At 36.8% G+C, this 17,105-nt stretch overlaps 1 protein-coding gene across 2 annotated transcripts in view; it reads left to right on the forward strand.

Moving 5' to 3' along the window:
• The window catches only part of Acer3 (alkaline ceramidase 3), a 164,925-nt gene extending 149,959 nt beyond the window's left edge, over positions 1 to 14,966 (forward strand). For both annotated transcript variants that reach the window (XM_047515803.1, XM_047515804.1), the window contains 4 exons: positions 6,545 to 6,646; positions 8,503 to 8,607; positions 12,396 to 12,441; positions 12,925 to 14,966. In XM_047515803.1, coding sequence (XP_047371759.1) covers positions 6,545 to 6,646; positions 8,503 to 8,607; positions 12,396 to 12,441; positions 12,925 to 12,978 — 307 coding nt within the window. In that variant the 3' untranslated portion in view covers positions 12,979 to 14,966. The remainder of the gene's footprint in view (positions 1 to 6,544; positions 6,647 to 8,502; positions 8,608 to 12,395; positions 12,442 to 12,924) is intronic.
• Positions 14,967 to 17,105: the final 2,139 nt, after the last annotated feature.

Raw genomic sequence — 17,105 nt, forward strand, 5'->3', positions numbered from 1 at the left:
ATAAAATAAAGGCATTGTGTCCATCTACAATGAAAAATATCTTTAAAAAAAAAGAGCCTAGGGCTGGGCTTGTGGCTCAGTGGTAAAGCGCTTGCCTAGCATATGTGAGGCACTGGATTCAATCCTCAACACCACATATAAATAAAATAAAGGTATTGTGTCCATCTATAACTAATATATATATATATATATATTAGTTTTTATATATTATATTAGTGTATATATATAAAGAGTATTAGTGTGTGTGTGTGTGTGTGTGTGTGTGTATATATATATATATATATATATATATATAGTATAGGATTACATTATAGCCAGGTGCAGTGATGCACGCCTGTAATCTCAGTGACTTTGGGGGCTGAGGCAGGAGGATGACAAGTTTGAGGGTAGCCTGGCCAATTTAACAAGACATTGTCAAAATAAAGGATTAAAAAGAACTAGTGTTTTATCTTAGTGGTAAACTTCCTGGGTTTGATCCCAGTACCCCCCCCCCCACATACACATACACACAGTGAAGACAGTACCAGACATATGATAAATGCGTCCAGTATGAAAGAGTCCAAAACAAGTAATAATGAAAAAATAAACTTGAAGGAGTTAATTGATTCAGAAAGGAGAAAATTTCAAAAACAGTAAAAAATCATTAATTCATTAATATTCCCACAGATAATATACCTATGATTCAAGAATAGGATGCTATAAAAAAGGAAACATTTGGAGAATCAAAAAATGTTAAAACTATGATAAAATGAAAAACTGAATTGAAGGGTTTGAAAGATTCAGTTAAGAATCTACTCTGAGTATGGACAAAAAAGAGAAAGAAATGGAAAACAGAAGAGATTCCAAGGGAATCTTATTGAGTAGATGATGGTGAACCAGAATAGAAGAACTAACATTAAGGGCAGAGGCAGAAGCCAGACATAGTGGCACACACCTGTAATCCCAGCTACTGGGGAGACTGAGGCAGGAGGATCACAAGTTTGAGGAGACCCTGAGCAACTTAGCAAAACCCTGTCTCAAAATAAAATATTTTTTTAAAAGGGGGGCTTGTGATCTAGCTCAGTGACAGAGTACAAGCCCCTGAGTTCAATCCCCAATACTATAAAAAGTGGTGGGAGGGGAAATAAGACAGACAAAATGGAAGAGAGAAAAATCACCAAAATAATTCAGTAAAAACATCCTATAATTGAAGGACATGAGTTATTAGATTGAAAGAGCCCACTGGATACCCAGGCACAATGGATGAAAATAGATCCGTGCCAGTTTCAGAATTCTCTAACAAGGAAGATTCAACAAGTATGTAGAACTGGGGAGCAGGTGGACATACAAAGGGTTACAAATCATAATAATTTGGACTTGCCAAAGCAACATTAGAAACTAGATAACAGTAGATCAGTGCCCTCAAATTTCTGAAGAAAAATGATTTCTAACCTAGAATTCTATGGAAAAAATGTTTTTTATCATAGATTAAAAAGTTCTCAAAACTTAAATCCCATAAATTGTTGCTCCAGAACACCCTTCTATTTTAGAGAATTTTTTCATCAAAATGAGAGAGTAATTCAATAAGAAGGAAGGTATGGGATTCAAAACAGGAGTTCCAACCCAAGAGACGGCGAGGGCAGTTCCCAAGGTGAAGGTGAAGGGAAAGGACTTCTCAGAGAACAGCTATACACCACACAAGCAGCCAATCCAGAATGAAGCAGTGTGACTCCAAACATAGATATTTTGAGGCCTTCTATATTTCACACTCTTGCACCTGATAATATATGGGTGGAATGTTCCTAGAATCTTACCTGTACTTAGCTTGCATGGACCATGTGCTGATAAAGTTCTTGCTCTCTCCTCCGTGCCCTGCTACCTGGATAACCAAAGACAATTCATTTCACCCCACAGAAGAATTTTGCTTTGAACTACTCCTGAGAGCTGAAGATTGGCCATGGTAAGTAAGTTTAGAAGCAAAACAAACAAACAAACAAAAAACAGCATTCTACTCCCCCCTAATCATATTCCTGTCACATTTTCACACTTAGCACAAATTGTCACCCTGCCAGGTACCTCCTTTGTATGAGCCCTGTTTCCTGGCACTCATTCTTGTCTTCCCCAAATTGGGGCTGTAATAAACTCTGAAAAGCCGAAACCTGTGATTCTCTTAAGCTCATCTTCTCTTGAAATTCTTCATCCAACAGTAGAGAAGTGCCCTTTATATACCTTGCCAGGTTTGTGCTTTCCTTGGGTTTTTTGTTTTTTTTTTTTTTATAATTTCAGCTGTAGATTGACACAATACTTTTTTTTTTTTTTTTTTTAATGTGGCATGAGGATCGAACCCAGTACCTCACACATGCTAGGCAAGTGCTTTACCACTGAGCTATAACCCCAGCCCCCGTGGGTTTTTAAATCCATCACCTTTTATATTCGCTTGTATATGAATATGTATAGTTAAAATAACAATATAATTAAAAAATCTATTATTGCTATTCACTGTTTTAAAAATAAAGGAAACTTTTTTAAATGGGAAAAAGACTACTAAGAAGAAGCTATTTGATGACATATAACACTTGACTATTTTTTGCCTCGTTCTGTTTATCAGTTCTAGCAATCTGTATATTTTAGAACTGATAGTGAACTTAAATTTATCTTTAATAAAAATACATGCCATTGTACCTTCAGATATTATTTAAATTTGCAAATACAATGTTCTATATGTAAGGTACTGTATGTAAAACTCTACTAAAACTGTTCTACATGTCCTAAAAACTATATTAAAATAAAGGATTAAAACTGCATATCAATAGGTTTACAGAAAGTATTCTGTAAAATTCAACACCTGTTTATGATCCAAAAATAAATAAAAAACAAAAGACCTTACAAACTAGTGATAAAATAATTTTTTCAATGGGAGAGCACTTGCCTAATATGCACAAGGCCCTGGGTTCAATCCCAGCACCACAAAGAAAGGGGATTTCTTATCTTATTAACTCTACAGCATATAACACACTTAGTCATGATATATTTTTTTAAATTTCTTTGAGTCAGTCATGGTGACATGCCTATAATCCTAGCAACTGGGGAGGCTGAGACAGGGGGATTACAAGTTTGAAGCCAGCAACTTAGTGAGACCCTGTCTCAAAATAAAAAATGAAAAAGACTGGGTATGTAGCCCTGTGGGTAAGTGCCACTGAGTTCAATTCCCAGTACCAAAAAAAAAAGTTTTTTCCTTGAAAATCAAGAATAAAACAAGGATATTATGCCAATACCATGTCTGTTCAGCATTATGCTGGTGGAAATCCTATCCAACATGGTATTTGCAGGTAACATGATTGTGTACACAAAATATCAAAGAACATAACCAAAAAACATGTACCAAAAAACTACTAGCAGTAATAAGTAAAATTTTGCAGTCATAAGATTATAGTCAGATTCAAACAAAAAATCATATTTCTATATACTAGCACTGAATAAGTGGAAAATGAAAATTTTTAAAGTATAATTTATAACAATATCAAATGTTTAGGGTTAAATTATGTGCATGATCTGTACATTGAAAACTATACAGGTTTTTGCTAAGAGATTTATTTCTAAGCAAAAATACTCCACTTAAATACTTGGAGAGATATTCCCTTTTATGGGTCAGACAACTCAATATTGCTGTTAATTCTTCCAAATGTATTTGTAGTTTCAATATAATAAAAATCTGATTCTGACATTTACATGGAATTCAAAGGATCTAGAATAGCCAAAGAGCTTTGAAACAGAAAAAGATGTCTAGAGCTGGGTGTGTAGTTCAGTAATAAAGCACATATTTAGCATGCATAAGCCCTAGGTTCCAACTCCAGCGCCAAAGAGGACTTACCACCACTTGATTACTCAGTTCTGCACCAGTCAAGACAAAGTTGCATTGGTGGTAAGGATGAAATATAGATCTAAAGAAAATCCAAAAGTAGACATGTACACTCACACTACCTGATCTTTAGTAAACATCCAAGGTAATGTAGTGGAAGAAAGATCACTATTTAAACAAATTATGCAGCAACAGCTGAATAGTCTTATGGAGAAAAATGAACTTCAATTTAAAACCATTATTAAAAAAAAAAATTAAGGGTGTCCTGGGACCCCCTACCAGAGCACACCTGGATTGCAACTCTTAAAAAGCTTCCTTAAAAGCCCTCTGTTTTCCCTGATGAGGAGAATCACAGCTTCTGAGGCAGAAGTCCCCTATGTTTCTCCTTTACTAGCAAAGCAATAAATCTTCTTTTTACTTTTTCTCAAAAGAAAAAAAAATTTTAATCCACGCTTGGTGATGTATGCCTGTAATACCACTTACTTGTGAGGCTGAGGCAGGATGACCACTTGAGCCCAGTTTTCGAGCCAACCTGGGCAACATAGCAAGACCCCATTCCAAAGAAAAAAATTTTTTGCAAACTTACTCTTCAAGACAGTGTTCAGAAAATGAAAGGCAAGTCACAGACTTGGAGAAAATACCTGCAAAATATTTATCCAACAAAGAATGTACGTATAGAATGTATAAAGGACTCTTGCAACTCAATAAGAAAACAAGTAATAAGTACTGCATCAAAGAAGATATATGATTATCAATAAGTCCATGAAAAGGTCTCAAGAACATTAATGATTAGGGAAATGCAAATTGAAAGCAATGATCCAGGCACAGTAGTACACACCTATACTCCCAGCAACACCAGAAGCTGAGGCTGGAGGATCACAAGGTTTAGGCCAGCCTGGGCAATTTAGCCAGATATGGTCTCAAAAAAAGAACTGGGGATGTAATTCAGTGTTACTGGGTTTAATTCTCAGCATTTGGAAAAAGAAGAAGAAGAAGAAAAGAAAAAACAATGAAATACCCCTGCTAGGATAGCTAAAATGAAAAGAATTGACATACCAAGTATTGAGGATGTAGAATAACTGAAACTGGTAGAAATATGAATTGGAGTCCATCCCTTAAGAAAACAGTTGGAAACCTGGAGGTGCTGCTCAGTGGTAGCCACGTACAAGGTTCTGGATTTGATCCAAGGACCACAAAAAAGAAAAAAGTCAAACAGCTGCCATACAATCCAGCCATTTCTTTCCTAGCTATTTATCTGAGATAAATGAAAGCATAATTCCATACAAGGTCTTGATTATGAATGTTCATAGCTGCTTTATTTGTAATGCTCAACTGGAAACAAAAATGTCCAGCATTTGGACAGAAATAATAAATTGTGCTATATCCATACAGTGGAATACTATTAAGCAATAAAGGAAGTACTGATCCACATAACACCATGAATGAATCTCAAAATGTCAAATGAAAAAAGCCATACAATAAAGACCATATATGGTATGATTCCATTTTTTAAAAAAAATGCAAACTGAGCTTTTGAGGGTGATGTTATGTTTATTATCTTGATTGTGGTGGTTGTTTCATGGGTATGTACAGATGTACTCATCAGATATACACTTTAAATATATATGTACAGATTACCTCATTGAAGCTATAAAAGACAAATAAGCTGTTATTATTTTGGGTAACTCATCAAGCTTCAGTTTCCTCATCAGTAAATTAAAAAGAATAATACATGCTTCAAGTGTTTATTTAAAGATTTAAGAGTGTGTTTGTGTACACTCTGATAATACCTCCATATCACCCTCTTTCCCCTTCCCAGGCCTTTTATTTTTCTTCAAACCAGTTATATATTTATTTACTTATTTACCCTTCCACTTATACTGTAAGTTCCTTGAGAGCAGGGACTTTCCCTTATTCTCTGCCAACCTCTCAAATGCTGGTAACAATGCTAAGAAAATAGTGAGCACTCAGTATATATTATCAAGTGATTTAATGAATGTGTGTTTCTTTGTGTGTGTGTGTGTGTATGTTTTTAATTTAGTGCCTAACAGAGCTTGTGACTTGATTCATATTAATTCTAATCCACCATTCTCCAGTCTCCTCAAGGACACCAATTTTCAGATTAGCCTCCTGATATACTTAGCAAAGTCTTGGTGGCCCATTCTCTACTGGTACCTTTTAATGGCTAAATATATTTGGGAAATGGCTGGGCATAGTACACACCTGTAGTCCCATCTATTCACAAGGCTGAGGAAGGAGAATCGCTTGAACCAGGATCACTTGAGCCCTGGGCAACATAGGAAGACCCCCATTTTTAAAAATGGGGGGAGACATGGTGGTACATCTTGTTTCCCAGCAACTCGGAAGGCAGAGACAGGAGGATCCAGGTTCAAAGCCAGCCTGAGAAATTTAGCAAGACTTTGTCTCAAAATAAAAATTAAAAAGGATTGGGGGTGTAGCTCAGTGGTAAAGTACCTCTGAGTTAAATCCCCAGTGAAGGAAGGAAGGAAGGAAAGAAAGGAAGAAGGAAGGAAGGAAGGAAGGAAGGAAGGCCCTACACATTTTTGGCAAATGCATTAAATAATAGATTGGCTTGTAATACTAATAAAAACCTTTCCTTCTCAGAAAGCGTGACTCCAAGCTGCTGTGGTCATTACCTGACTTGAGAAATTTTCATTTTGCTTTTCTTTTTTTTTTTTCCCACAGGGTTTATCCATGGCTTAGAGGACTGGGTTATACATCTTTGGGTTTGTTTTTATTGGGATTTTTTTTATGGAACATAGATAATATCTTTTGTGACTCACTGAGGTAAGATATATTTTCATCCTTGAGAAATATTTTTGGAAGCTTCCTATTAAACAAAATTTCATAGGCATATAAAAATATTAGTGCCTTGAGCCACATGAGGTGAAAAGGAAAGGACTAAACATGTAACTTAGTGGTAGAGCACTTGTCTAGGATGTGTAAGGCCCTGGGTTCAATCCCTGGCAGTACCACAAATAAAAGGGAGGGAGGGAGGAAGAAAGGATGCTGTGAATGAATTTTAACCAATGTTGACATTTTTTACATACGTACAAACCGGGAAAGGTGGCACATGTGTAATCTCAGCTACTCGGGAGACTGAGGCAGGAAGATTCCAAGTTCAAGGCCAGCCTGTGCAATTTAGCAAAACCCTGTCTCAAACTAAAAAGGTGTAGGGATGTAGCTCTTTTATAGACCTCCCCTGCAATCTTTTAATCTTCCTGTATGTGCCTAAGGGCAGGAAGGAACGAGAATTTAAGGATTTACCTTGTGCTGGGAAGTGCTATCCCAGAGGTTAGCTGTTAACCCATTGACCTGGGAAGTATAGCTAGTGATAACCAGTCATTCATTATCTACACTGACTGCCAGACCTTCACCCTCTGCCTCAGTTTGTTAAAGAATGTGACATATCCTGTCCCCTCAGGCCAGGCATAACTGCAAGCAGATTGCTTTTTGGCAAAGAAAGCATGTGGGAAGTCAGTACAGTGAGCTTATTTTATAGAATTATTCTCTTAACCTTGTATTCCCACCATCCTACTCTATTTATCCTCTTTCATTACCACTAGTTGAAAATTACTCAAGTTGGATATTATTTTGCCTACTTTCACACATTTGAAATTCTCCATAGTAAACCATTTAAATAAGTAAACATAGACTTTAAATGTAGACAAGCAAATAACACACCTTGTTTAGAAAACTAAAAGCTAAGTGCATGGTTCTGAATCAGGAACACCCAACAAAACACCTGGAGATTTTGCACTGCTTAAGAGGTCATCATCCCCCATTGAGAATCTACAACATACAATGTGACTCTTAAAGATGGTAATTGTCTCAAAAATTGATAATATCTAGCAAAATAATCTGTTGTTTCATATTGGTTTTCTCTTCTAGTAAATACTAGTATGCTATAAACTGAATAGAAATATCTAGAGCTGGCTACAGTGGTGTATACCTGAAATTCCAGCTACTCAGGAGGTTGAGGAAGTAGGATCACAAATTTGAGGCCAGCCTAAGGCAATTTAGTGAGACCCTGTCTCAAAACAAAATTTAAAAAGGGCTTGGGTGTAGATAGCTAACTAAGTGATAGAGCTCCCCTGAATTCAATCCCCCCTACCTTGAAAGGGGAAAAAAAAATCTAGGATTTGAGACCCAGATAGATGTACCACTAACTGACTGACTTGGGCAATTCTCCAAACTTTAGGTTCTTAACCTGCAAAAAGCAGATTATTAAAGCAAAGCTAAGAATAAAACCTCCTCAAAGAATCACTGAATACAAGGTGAAATAATAGATCTTAAAGGGCTTTACATGGAGCCACACCAAGGTGACAGGAATAGCATGTATCCAGTTTCTTAATGGATAGACTCAAGGGAACTAACTAGCTAGACTAGCATTTCCCAAAGTGTGTTACAGAAAAGAAGGCAATAAATTATATGTTTCCCACATTAATCTGAGTAGAGTTACTTCATGGAACTTCTAGGAGTGCTATTCCTCAGAATACACTTTAGAAAACAATATGGCAGGCTTAAGGAAATTAAATGATTGCCATGTTTGCAAATGATATTTTAAGATGCTCTAACACTGTCAACACTAGTGCTAATAAATATTTTTAACTTTTAATATAATTTTCCCTCTCCCTACACAGGGACTTTCGGAAGGAGGTACCACCTATTCTAGGTGTTACCACACAGTTTCATGCATGGTGGCATATTTTAACTGGCCTGGGTTCTTATCTTCACATCCTTTTCAGGTAGGAAATAGAGACTTTTTAACCTAGTATTGAAGGATTGTTTTTTGTTGTTGTTGTTGTTTGTTTCCTTTTTTGTTTTTTCCTCTTGGAATAGAATGGTGTAAGTATGAAATGTTAAGAGATAGATCAGGAAATTATGTTCTAGTTTTGCCTCTGCCAAGGATGACCTTAAAAAGTCCCTTCCCAGCTAAGGGCCATGGCACACATCTGTAATCCCAGTTACCCAGCAGGCTAAGGCAGTAGGACAGCAAGTTCAAGGCCAGCCAAGGCAACATAGCAAGACCTTGTCTCAAATTAAAAAAAAAAAAAAAAAAAATTTAAAGGGCTGGTGATGTATGTAGCTTAGTCAGTGCTAATAGAGCACTTGCATAGCATGTGCCATTCTTCAAGTTCCATCTTTAGCACCCACCACCAAAGGAAAAAATTAAAAAAAGAAGTAGCAGGAGGAGAAGAAGCTGAGCACAATGGCACATGCCTATAATCCCAGTGACTGGGGAGGCTGAGTCAGGAGGATCACAATTTCAAGGCCAGCCTGAGCAATTTAGTGAGGCCCTAAGCAACTTAGCAAGACCCTGTCTCAAAAAAAGAATAAAACTTCTTTTTTTTTTGGGGGGGGGTACTAGGGATTGAACCTATCAGGGTACTTAACCACTGAGCTACATCCCCAACCCTTTTTATTTTTATTTTTTATTTTGGTGATTTAGGAGAGTGTCTTTGTGACAGAACACATTGGAATATTTAGGGTGTGATTGAACATCATGTCAAAAACTCTATAGAATATAGATGCACATACATGTATATTTATACATTTATTTATACATCATTTATATATGTATATTTATATATTTATATATTATTTATATATGTATGTATATAAGCATATTTGTGTGTGCATGTGTATATGTAGGGGTAGGTATGTGGGTATGATTGAATAAAGGTGATTAAATAATAATAGTCTGGGAGAAGGGGTTACAGGAATTCATCCTACCAATCTTGCCTGTTCATTTGAAACTTTTTTAAATTTTGAAAAGGGAGAAGGGACCATGTGTTTTTGAAAGATTTGCAACAAATGAGTGAATAAAAAACTTCATCTCACTAAAAGGAAATGCCTTCTAAAACGATATGTCTATTTTTGTGAGAAAGCAAGTTTAGCTGGGCTCAAAATAAAATGGGCTGGAGATATGCTCAGTTGTAGAGCACCCCAGGGCTCAATCCCCAGTATCAGAAAGAAAGAAAAGGAAAGGTAGGAAAGAAAAAAAGATTAATATATGCATATGCTTATAAAGCATAAATTATCTGTTTACTGGTATAGAAACTAGTAAGTAACATCTGTTACCTCTGGGCCAAGGAGCTGAGAATTTGGGGGGTCAAGGGAAGAAGAGACACCTCCTTTTTACTGTGTACTTTTGCATTTTTTGAGTTGTTTTGCCAAATTATTACCTATTCAAAAATAACTTTAAAATAAAATAATGGGATACTTTTTGTAAAGTGAGCTATAGTGTTTTGAAACTCCTTTCAGCAGTCTTCATGTTGCAGTAAAAATGGTATGATCACACATTACTTGGCAGTATAAATTAATGTAAAGTATTTGAGAAAAAATTTGACAATTACATGTGTTCATAAAAATAAAATGTTGGACCAGGTGTGCTGGTACACACCTGTAATCCCAGTGACTCAGGAGGGTGAGGTAGGAAGATTACAAATTCTGGGCCAGCCTCAGCAACTTCGCAAGGAACTGAGCAACTTAGTGAGACCCTGTATTAAAATAAAAACTAAAAAGGGCTGGGGATGTGGATCAGTGGTTAGAAGGCCCTGGGTTTAATCCCTGATAGATGTAGATATAGCTAGATATAGATATAGATATAGATATAGATATAGATATAGATATAGATATAGAAAAGATATAGATAAATAAAATGTTGGACTGAGGTTGTAGCTCAGTAATAGAGTGCTTGCCTAGCATATATGAGGTCTCAGGTTCAACCCCCAGCACCACAAAAATATTTTTTATAATTTATATTACCCATTATTTTATTCCTAATTTACCCTTAAGAAATTACACAAAAAATAAGAATTTCTGTATAAACACAAAAGTGCTTCTCACAATGTTAATTAATTTAGAAGAATAACAAAACGAACTGCCCAATAGTACAGAATCATAAAATAAATTATAATATGTCCTTTATTTCACCATTTGAGATTAAAAATATGAAAAGTTTATAGCAACACAGAAAGATAATCTAATATTTACACCAGGCATGGTAGCACCTGCCCGTAATCCCAGCAGCTCTGGAGACTGAGAAAGGAAGATCACATGTTCAAAGCCATCCTCAGCAACCTAGCAAGGCCCTAAGCAAATTAGTGAGACTTTGTTTCAAAATAAAATATAACAAGGGCTAGAGATGTGGCTCAGTGCTTAAGTACCCCCTGGGTTCAAGAAAAGAAAGAAGGGAAGAAGGAAAGAAGGGAGGGAGGGAGGAAGGAAGAAAAATCTAATATTTAAGTGAAACAGACAAATTCATAACTTATAAAATTGTTAAACCTGTGGAAAAATTATATTGCATATGGGAAAAAAGTGAATGTAGAAAAATAAAAGTAACAACTAGATTTGGTGACACGATCTTTTTGCTTTTTTTGCAGTACAGGGCTCCTCACACATGCTAGGCTAGTGCTCTACCACTGAGCTATATCCCCAACCCTTTGAGTCAGGGTCTTACTATTAGCCCAGTCTGGCCTTGAACTTGAGCTCCTCCTGCCTCAACCTCCCAAGTAGGTGGCAGGGTTTTGAGTTCATTTTTTTTTTCTTTGTTATCTATTAATGTTTAAATTGTTTAATTTTTTTTTTTTTTTTTTTAGTGCTGGGGGTCAAACCCAGGACCCTCTCACATTGTAGGCAAGCTCTCTGTCATTAAACAACATCCCCAACCCTCTTACTATCATTTTTTTTAAAGGCAGGAAATATGTTTTAGAGACACTTCATTCTAAATAATTAAAATAAAAGAAGCTTAGATGTTTAAGTTTCAGTTATATGGAAATTTGGGGTATAGGGGTACCTCACTAACTGAAGCATCTGAATAAAAATACTTCAAAATAAAAAATAAAAAGGGTTGAGGAGCCAGGTGGGTGGCACAGGTCTATAATCCCAGTGGCTCAGAAGGCTTAGGCAGTAGGATTGCAAATTCAAAGCCAGCCTCAGCCTCAGCAATTTAGCAAGGCCTTAAGCAACTTAGGGAGACCCTGTCTCAAAATAAAATACAGGACTGGGGAGATAGCTCAGCTGGTAGAGTGTTTCCTCGCAAGCACAAGGCCCTGAGTTCGACCCCCAGTACCACAAAAATAAATAAATAAATAAATAAATAAAATAAAAATGAAAAAAAAAAAATACAAAAGGGGCTGGGGATGTGGCTCAGTGGTTAAGCATCCCTGGGTTCCATCCCTGGTACAAAAAAAAAAAAAAAAAAGGATGGAAATATAGCCCAGTGGTAGAGAGCCACTGGGTTCAAGCCCCAGTCCTGAGGGGGGAGCAAAAAAATATGGAACAGTTAATTGTGATATGAATCATTTCAAGCATTAGTGGGATACCCACTACTGAACTACAAACATTCTAATGTCATGATATACAAGTTAATCATTTCTCTGTCTTCCTTAGCATCTTGCCAAGTGTTAGATATGCCAGTGTTTTTTTTTTTTCTTTGTATACACAAAGGCAGTATGGTTAACTTTGTCAGCAAACGAGTTCATGAATTAAAAATTATTATTAAGAGCTTTCCCATCCCCTTTTCTTCCAGTTTATACACTAGAACACTTTACCTGAGACACAGACCAAAAGTGAAAGTAAGTCCATGTCTTGGGGGTGGGAGGTGGTATGTGCATGTGTGTTGAGGGGGGGAGGGTATCAGGAGGATGGGATGGATGTAGGAGAAGAAAAGAGGGGCATGGAAAAGTAGTGGAGCACAGGCGTTGAAATCAAAAGACATTGGCTTTAAGCCTTCAGTTTATTATACACGATCTTGGACAAGTCTCTTTTAAGCCAGTTTCTTCAACAATAAAATGGAGCTATTAATCGCTACACTGCAGTATTTACAGATTAAATGCCCATCTACTATTAAGTAGATGCTTAATACATTTGAATGAATTAAATGAAAATTATTTATGAGTTCTGGAAGAATATGCGGTGCTCAGGCTACCATATCAGAACAGTTACTAGCAACCTATCATGCCCTGTAGTCACAGCCCTGAGGGTTCTTTCTCATTCTTTTGGGGAATAACATGGAACAAACTTATCTTCTCTTGTTTTGTTCTAACTTGTTTCCACAGTTTCTCTTCGGAATCTGGCCAGTGATCATGTTTGAACCTCTCAGGAAGTACTGATGAGATTATTCCACCACTAAAACAAAAACCACTTACCATAGACCTGATTGGATAAATAAGAGATATCTAAAGATCTACATATTCAAATACATCATGACCATCACAACAAAGGATTGACTTTCTATTTAATGCTGCAGCCACAGGGAGGATGAGGAAGGCACCTGTGGGGTGTTAGCTCCTGGCTTTATCTCATTTGTCCTCCTCATCCTCATCCTAAGATGTTTATAAAGAAACAGATAGGTATTTATATTCTAGAATGCTGGGGAAATTGGGTTTTTCTTAACAGGTTAACAGTTTGTGCTGGTCATAGGAAATTAACCTTTTTTCTTTTTGACAGAGTTGCATGTGAATTATACCTTTCTTAATATTTGATTAAATAATGAAAATAGTCAGTTAGGACTGGCAAACCCTATATCCAGATGGTCAGCTGTGACACAGCACTTAGCTGTGTCAGCCTTGATTTATATTATTGTCATACTAACCCCATGAATGATTTTCCAAGATGGGGAGGGGGGATTAGCTAACTGTTGGATTCTAGGTAGTTGTTCACTGTCCATCTCGGTGCTAGTCAGATGGAATAAGCAAATTCATATTTGCCAGTGTGTTCAATACTTGTCACCTCCCAGGATTTACCATGAGCTCTGGGATGTCCCTGGACCAGTCAAAATTGGCGGGTCATCTTGTATCCTTTCTGAAGCTACACCGGGACACCGACTGAATGCTGCTCCTCAGTTAAAGGTGGTTGCTCTATTTCCTTCGATCCTTGCAGATCTTTAAATTCTGTCTGTTTTTATGGCTAGGCAAATATGATTGGTGCTCTGGCCTATCCATGTCCCATCCTCTTAAGCATAACTTATTTGAAGTTATCATGGAATGTCATAAAATTCTGACTTTTTGCCTTATGCAGTATTTTCCAGTTCTCAGAGAGGCTATAGTTATGCCCAGGGAAGAATGTCAAGTTAACTAGAGGTTAAATGGTCAGCATTCTATTTACATAAAGTTCATTGAAAATATCTGCTCCTTCATTTTTTTGAGGGAAAGAGCTATAAGGGACAAGTCTCTTTTTAAAGCCAGTTTCTTCAGCAATAAAATAGAACTGTTAATAGCTACACTGCAGAGTTTACAGATTAAATGTCCATCTGCTATTGAGTAGATGCTTAATGTATTTGAAGGAATTAGATGAAAATTATTTCATTTAAATTGTAACTTATAGAACATCCAAAGATTAGAATGCTAAGAAAGAGCAGTAAAATCTCATTATAAGTCAACTAGTTATAATTTGGATTTGAATATATAACAAACTGAATCACTTTTCATGATCAAAAAATGTAGGAGCAGATATTTAATGTCTAATGATTACATCTTGAGCTGTGGCTTAAAAGAAAATTTGGTTTTTCTTTTCTGCAAAGTTGAAAACACTTCTTTCTAGTATTCAATAAGTAACCTTGATACATATTTAAAGCCAAAAATTGTTGTCTTCACCTACTGGCCTTAGTTTTAGCCCAAGTACTATTTTCCTTCCCTTAGCATAGCCACATGCCATTGGGCAGATACTTCCACCTAATTTTTTCTTCCCCATCTACTTCTGTAGCAAGAATAATACCTGCCAAAACATAAATCTGAGAGTACCTTGGAAGTATTTAGGAGGATGTAAAACTAAGTAGTTCCAGTGCAGTCCATAAAACTTTTCCTTTGCCACAAGATTCTAACTTCTGGCTACATTCACCTCCAACTACCTTGGGCTATCACTTCACAAATGGTTTTATACCGTTATACTTTTGTACTGCTCAAATATTCTTCTACATGAAGAATCCGTGTATGAGAACAAAAGCACATCCTTCGTGACTTTTGCTAACACTGCAAGAATGAGGTTCTGCAGTAGTAAAGTCAGATTAAGAGGGAACCCCAAAACTGGGCCATTTAGAGCCATTTGTTGAATGTTCAATTCAGCCATCACCATTGGTCACTTGAATAAATTGTCCAGCATCTCACTGTAGAGGCATCTGCATCGGTGGATGACTTGTAAGACTAGCCAATTCTTCAGAAAAACTTTATTTTGCGAGGATAGACAGCATGAAAGCTGCACATAAGATATTTTATATGTGTTGAGCAGAAAGCAGAGAGAAAAGCCAGGCCCTTTAACTGACTTTTTAATTTTCCATGTCAGTTTGTACCTCACACAGTGGCTGTCTTATCAGCAACAAGTGACACACTCAGTGCTTTGTATCGGTGCCAAATTGTATGCAAATGTTAAATCACCTTTATTTCAATGGCTTTATTTTTATCCTTCTTGGAATCTGGGTAGACATTACAGGGTTGGATGCCTACCCCACTCACACTCCCTTCCCTTCATTTGCTTAGAAAACTTCCTATTAACTAGAGCGTACAAACGTACAAACACCTGTTCCCTACTGAGCAAATAATGGTGTGTTTGCATATCACCTAATGTGAAAGGTGCTCATCTGTGAGCTCAGAGCAGATTACATTTTAGAAAATGTTAATACTTGGTGAGGACATGAAAGAAGCATTTTGCTCATTTGAAGATCTTGTGTTGCCATTTTCTCTTTAGAAAACTGAAAGCAATTTGACTTTTTTTGTTTTAGGGAAATTAAGTGAAAAGTGTTTGTGATAATCTGATTGAGCACTTGGCCTCTCCCCACCTTGGCACTTCCATGAATGTCCCCACCACCTGGAGGGATCTCATTTATCTTTGATATGCTGATGACTAACCCACGATCATTTGTTTTGAATAATCTTCAAGTGAGAACCAAAATAATGGTATTCGGTTTAATGGAAGTAGATCAGGTGTTATAGTTTAGACATAATGCGAAATTCCAGGATGATCTGAACTTTCTCTACATAGAGGATTTTTCTTATACTGAGGAGAGTGAGGTGTGAAGAGGAGATGTAAGTCAAAGAAAATTAAGAGACCAAAAACTTCAGTGCACAATGCATGAAATCTCTAGATGCCTATAAGTTCTGTTGTAATACCAGCACCTTCTGAATTTAGCCAATGCCCCTAAAAGTGTCTCAAAACTTAAGGTTTTCTTATGTGTTCTGTAGGTTCCATATTATTTTGCTCCTGAAAACAATTATTTATTGCTAAAATTGACAGCATTAACTCCCAACCCCACATTTACATGACAGCAAATTCTTCTGGCCTGTGGTATATGTTGTGCTGCTGGATAAACATTTGTGTAAATCTGAGGTTTCATAGAGAACCAGTTACAATTGGAAGTGGTAACTATGTGGCTATTTGCAGATCTACCTCTGTCTTACATTTTGTGCCATGTATCAGTGGTATAATATAATTAGTTTGACCACTTCATCTTGTTTTTCAGTGTCTAAAAATACAACTTATTCACTGTGCTCTAACCATTTGCAAACAACAACTAAAATTTGGTGAAGTGTATTTAAACCCCTTTATGAAGGGAGCTATAAAATGAAAAGGGAAACCGAGTGCACTCCCATGATCCCTGCGGCTCAGGAAGCTAAGGCAGGAGGATGGTGAGTTCAAAGCCAACCTCAGAAATTTATTGAGGCCCTGAGAACTTAGGGAGATCCTGACTCTAAATGTTAAAAGGGTGAGGATGTGGCTCAGTGGTTAAGCACCCCGGGTTCAGTTCCTGGTACAGAAAAAGAAAAAAGAAAAGGGAAAAACAGGAATCATGTTATCACATCCATCTAACTGGAAAGTTTCAGTGCTGTTTTTTAAACTGTTGCACTTCCTTTAAGAACAAGGAAACACCTTTTTCTGTTCTTCTTAACATCTAATTGTAGTTCCACATGGGGGAGTTGCTGGGTTGCTGAGGTTATGTGAGCATGCCACTGGACTCAACCATTTCTCCAAAACTCTCAGCCCAGTCAGTTGCGTAGACCCAAGTAAGGATACTGCTTTACTTGACATTCACATTGAAGATTAACTCTGACTTTAGACTCTAACTTTTGCCTTAGGTATGAGACCTTGACATTATTGAAGGACAAGTAGAAAGTATGAGGAACGACAAGTCCCACCAAAGCATAGTCCTTTCCTGATAGGTAGAGCAGCAAAGGAGAAAACATCACTATAGAGTTTAAGCAGTATTGTTCAGCTACAGAATTCCTGCTGTTGTTGATAAATATTCAAC

Source organism: Sciurus carolinensis, chromosome 11, assembly GCF_902686445.1.
Source record: "Sciurus carolinensis chromosome 11, mSciCar1.2, whole genome shotgun sequence".
Taxonomy (NCBI): domain Eukaryota; kingdom Metazoa; phylum Chordata; class Mammalia; order Rodentia; family Sciuridae; genus Sciurus; species Sciurus carolinensis.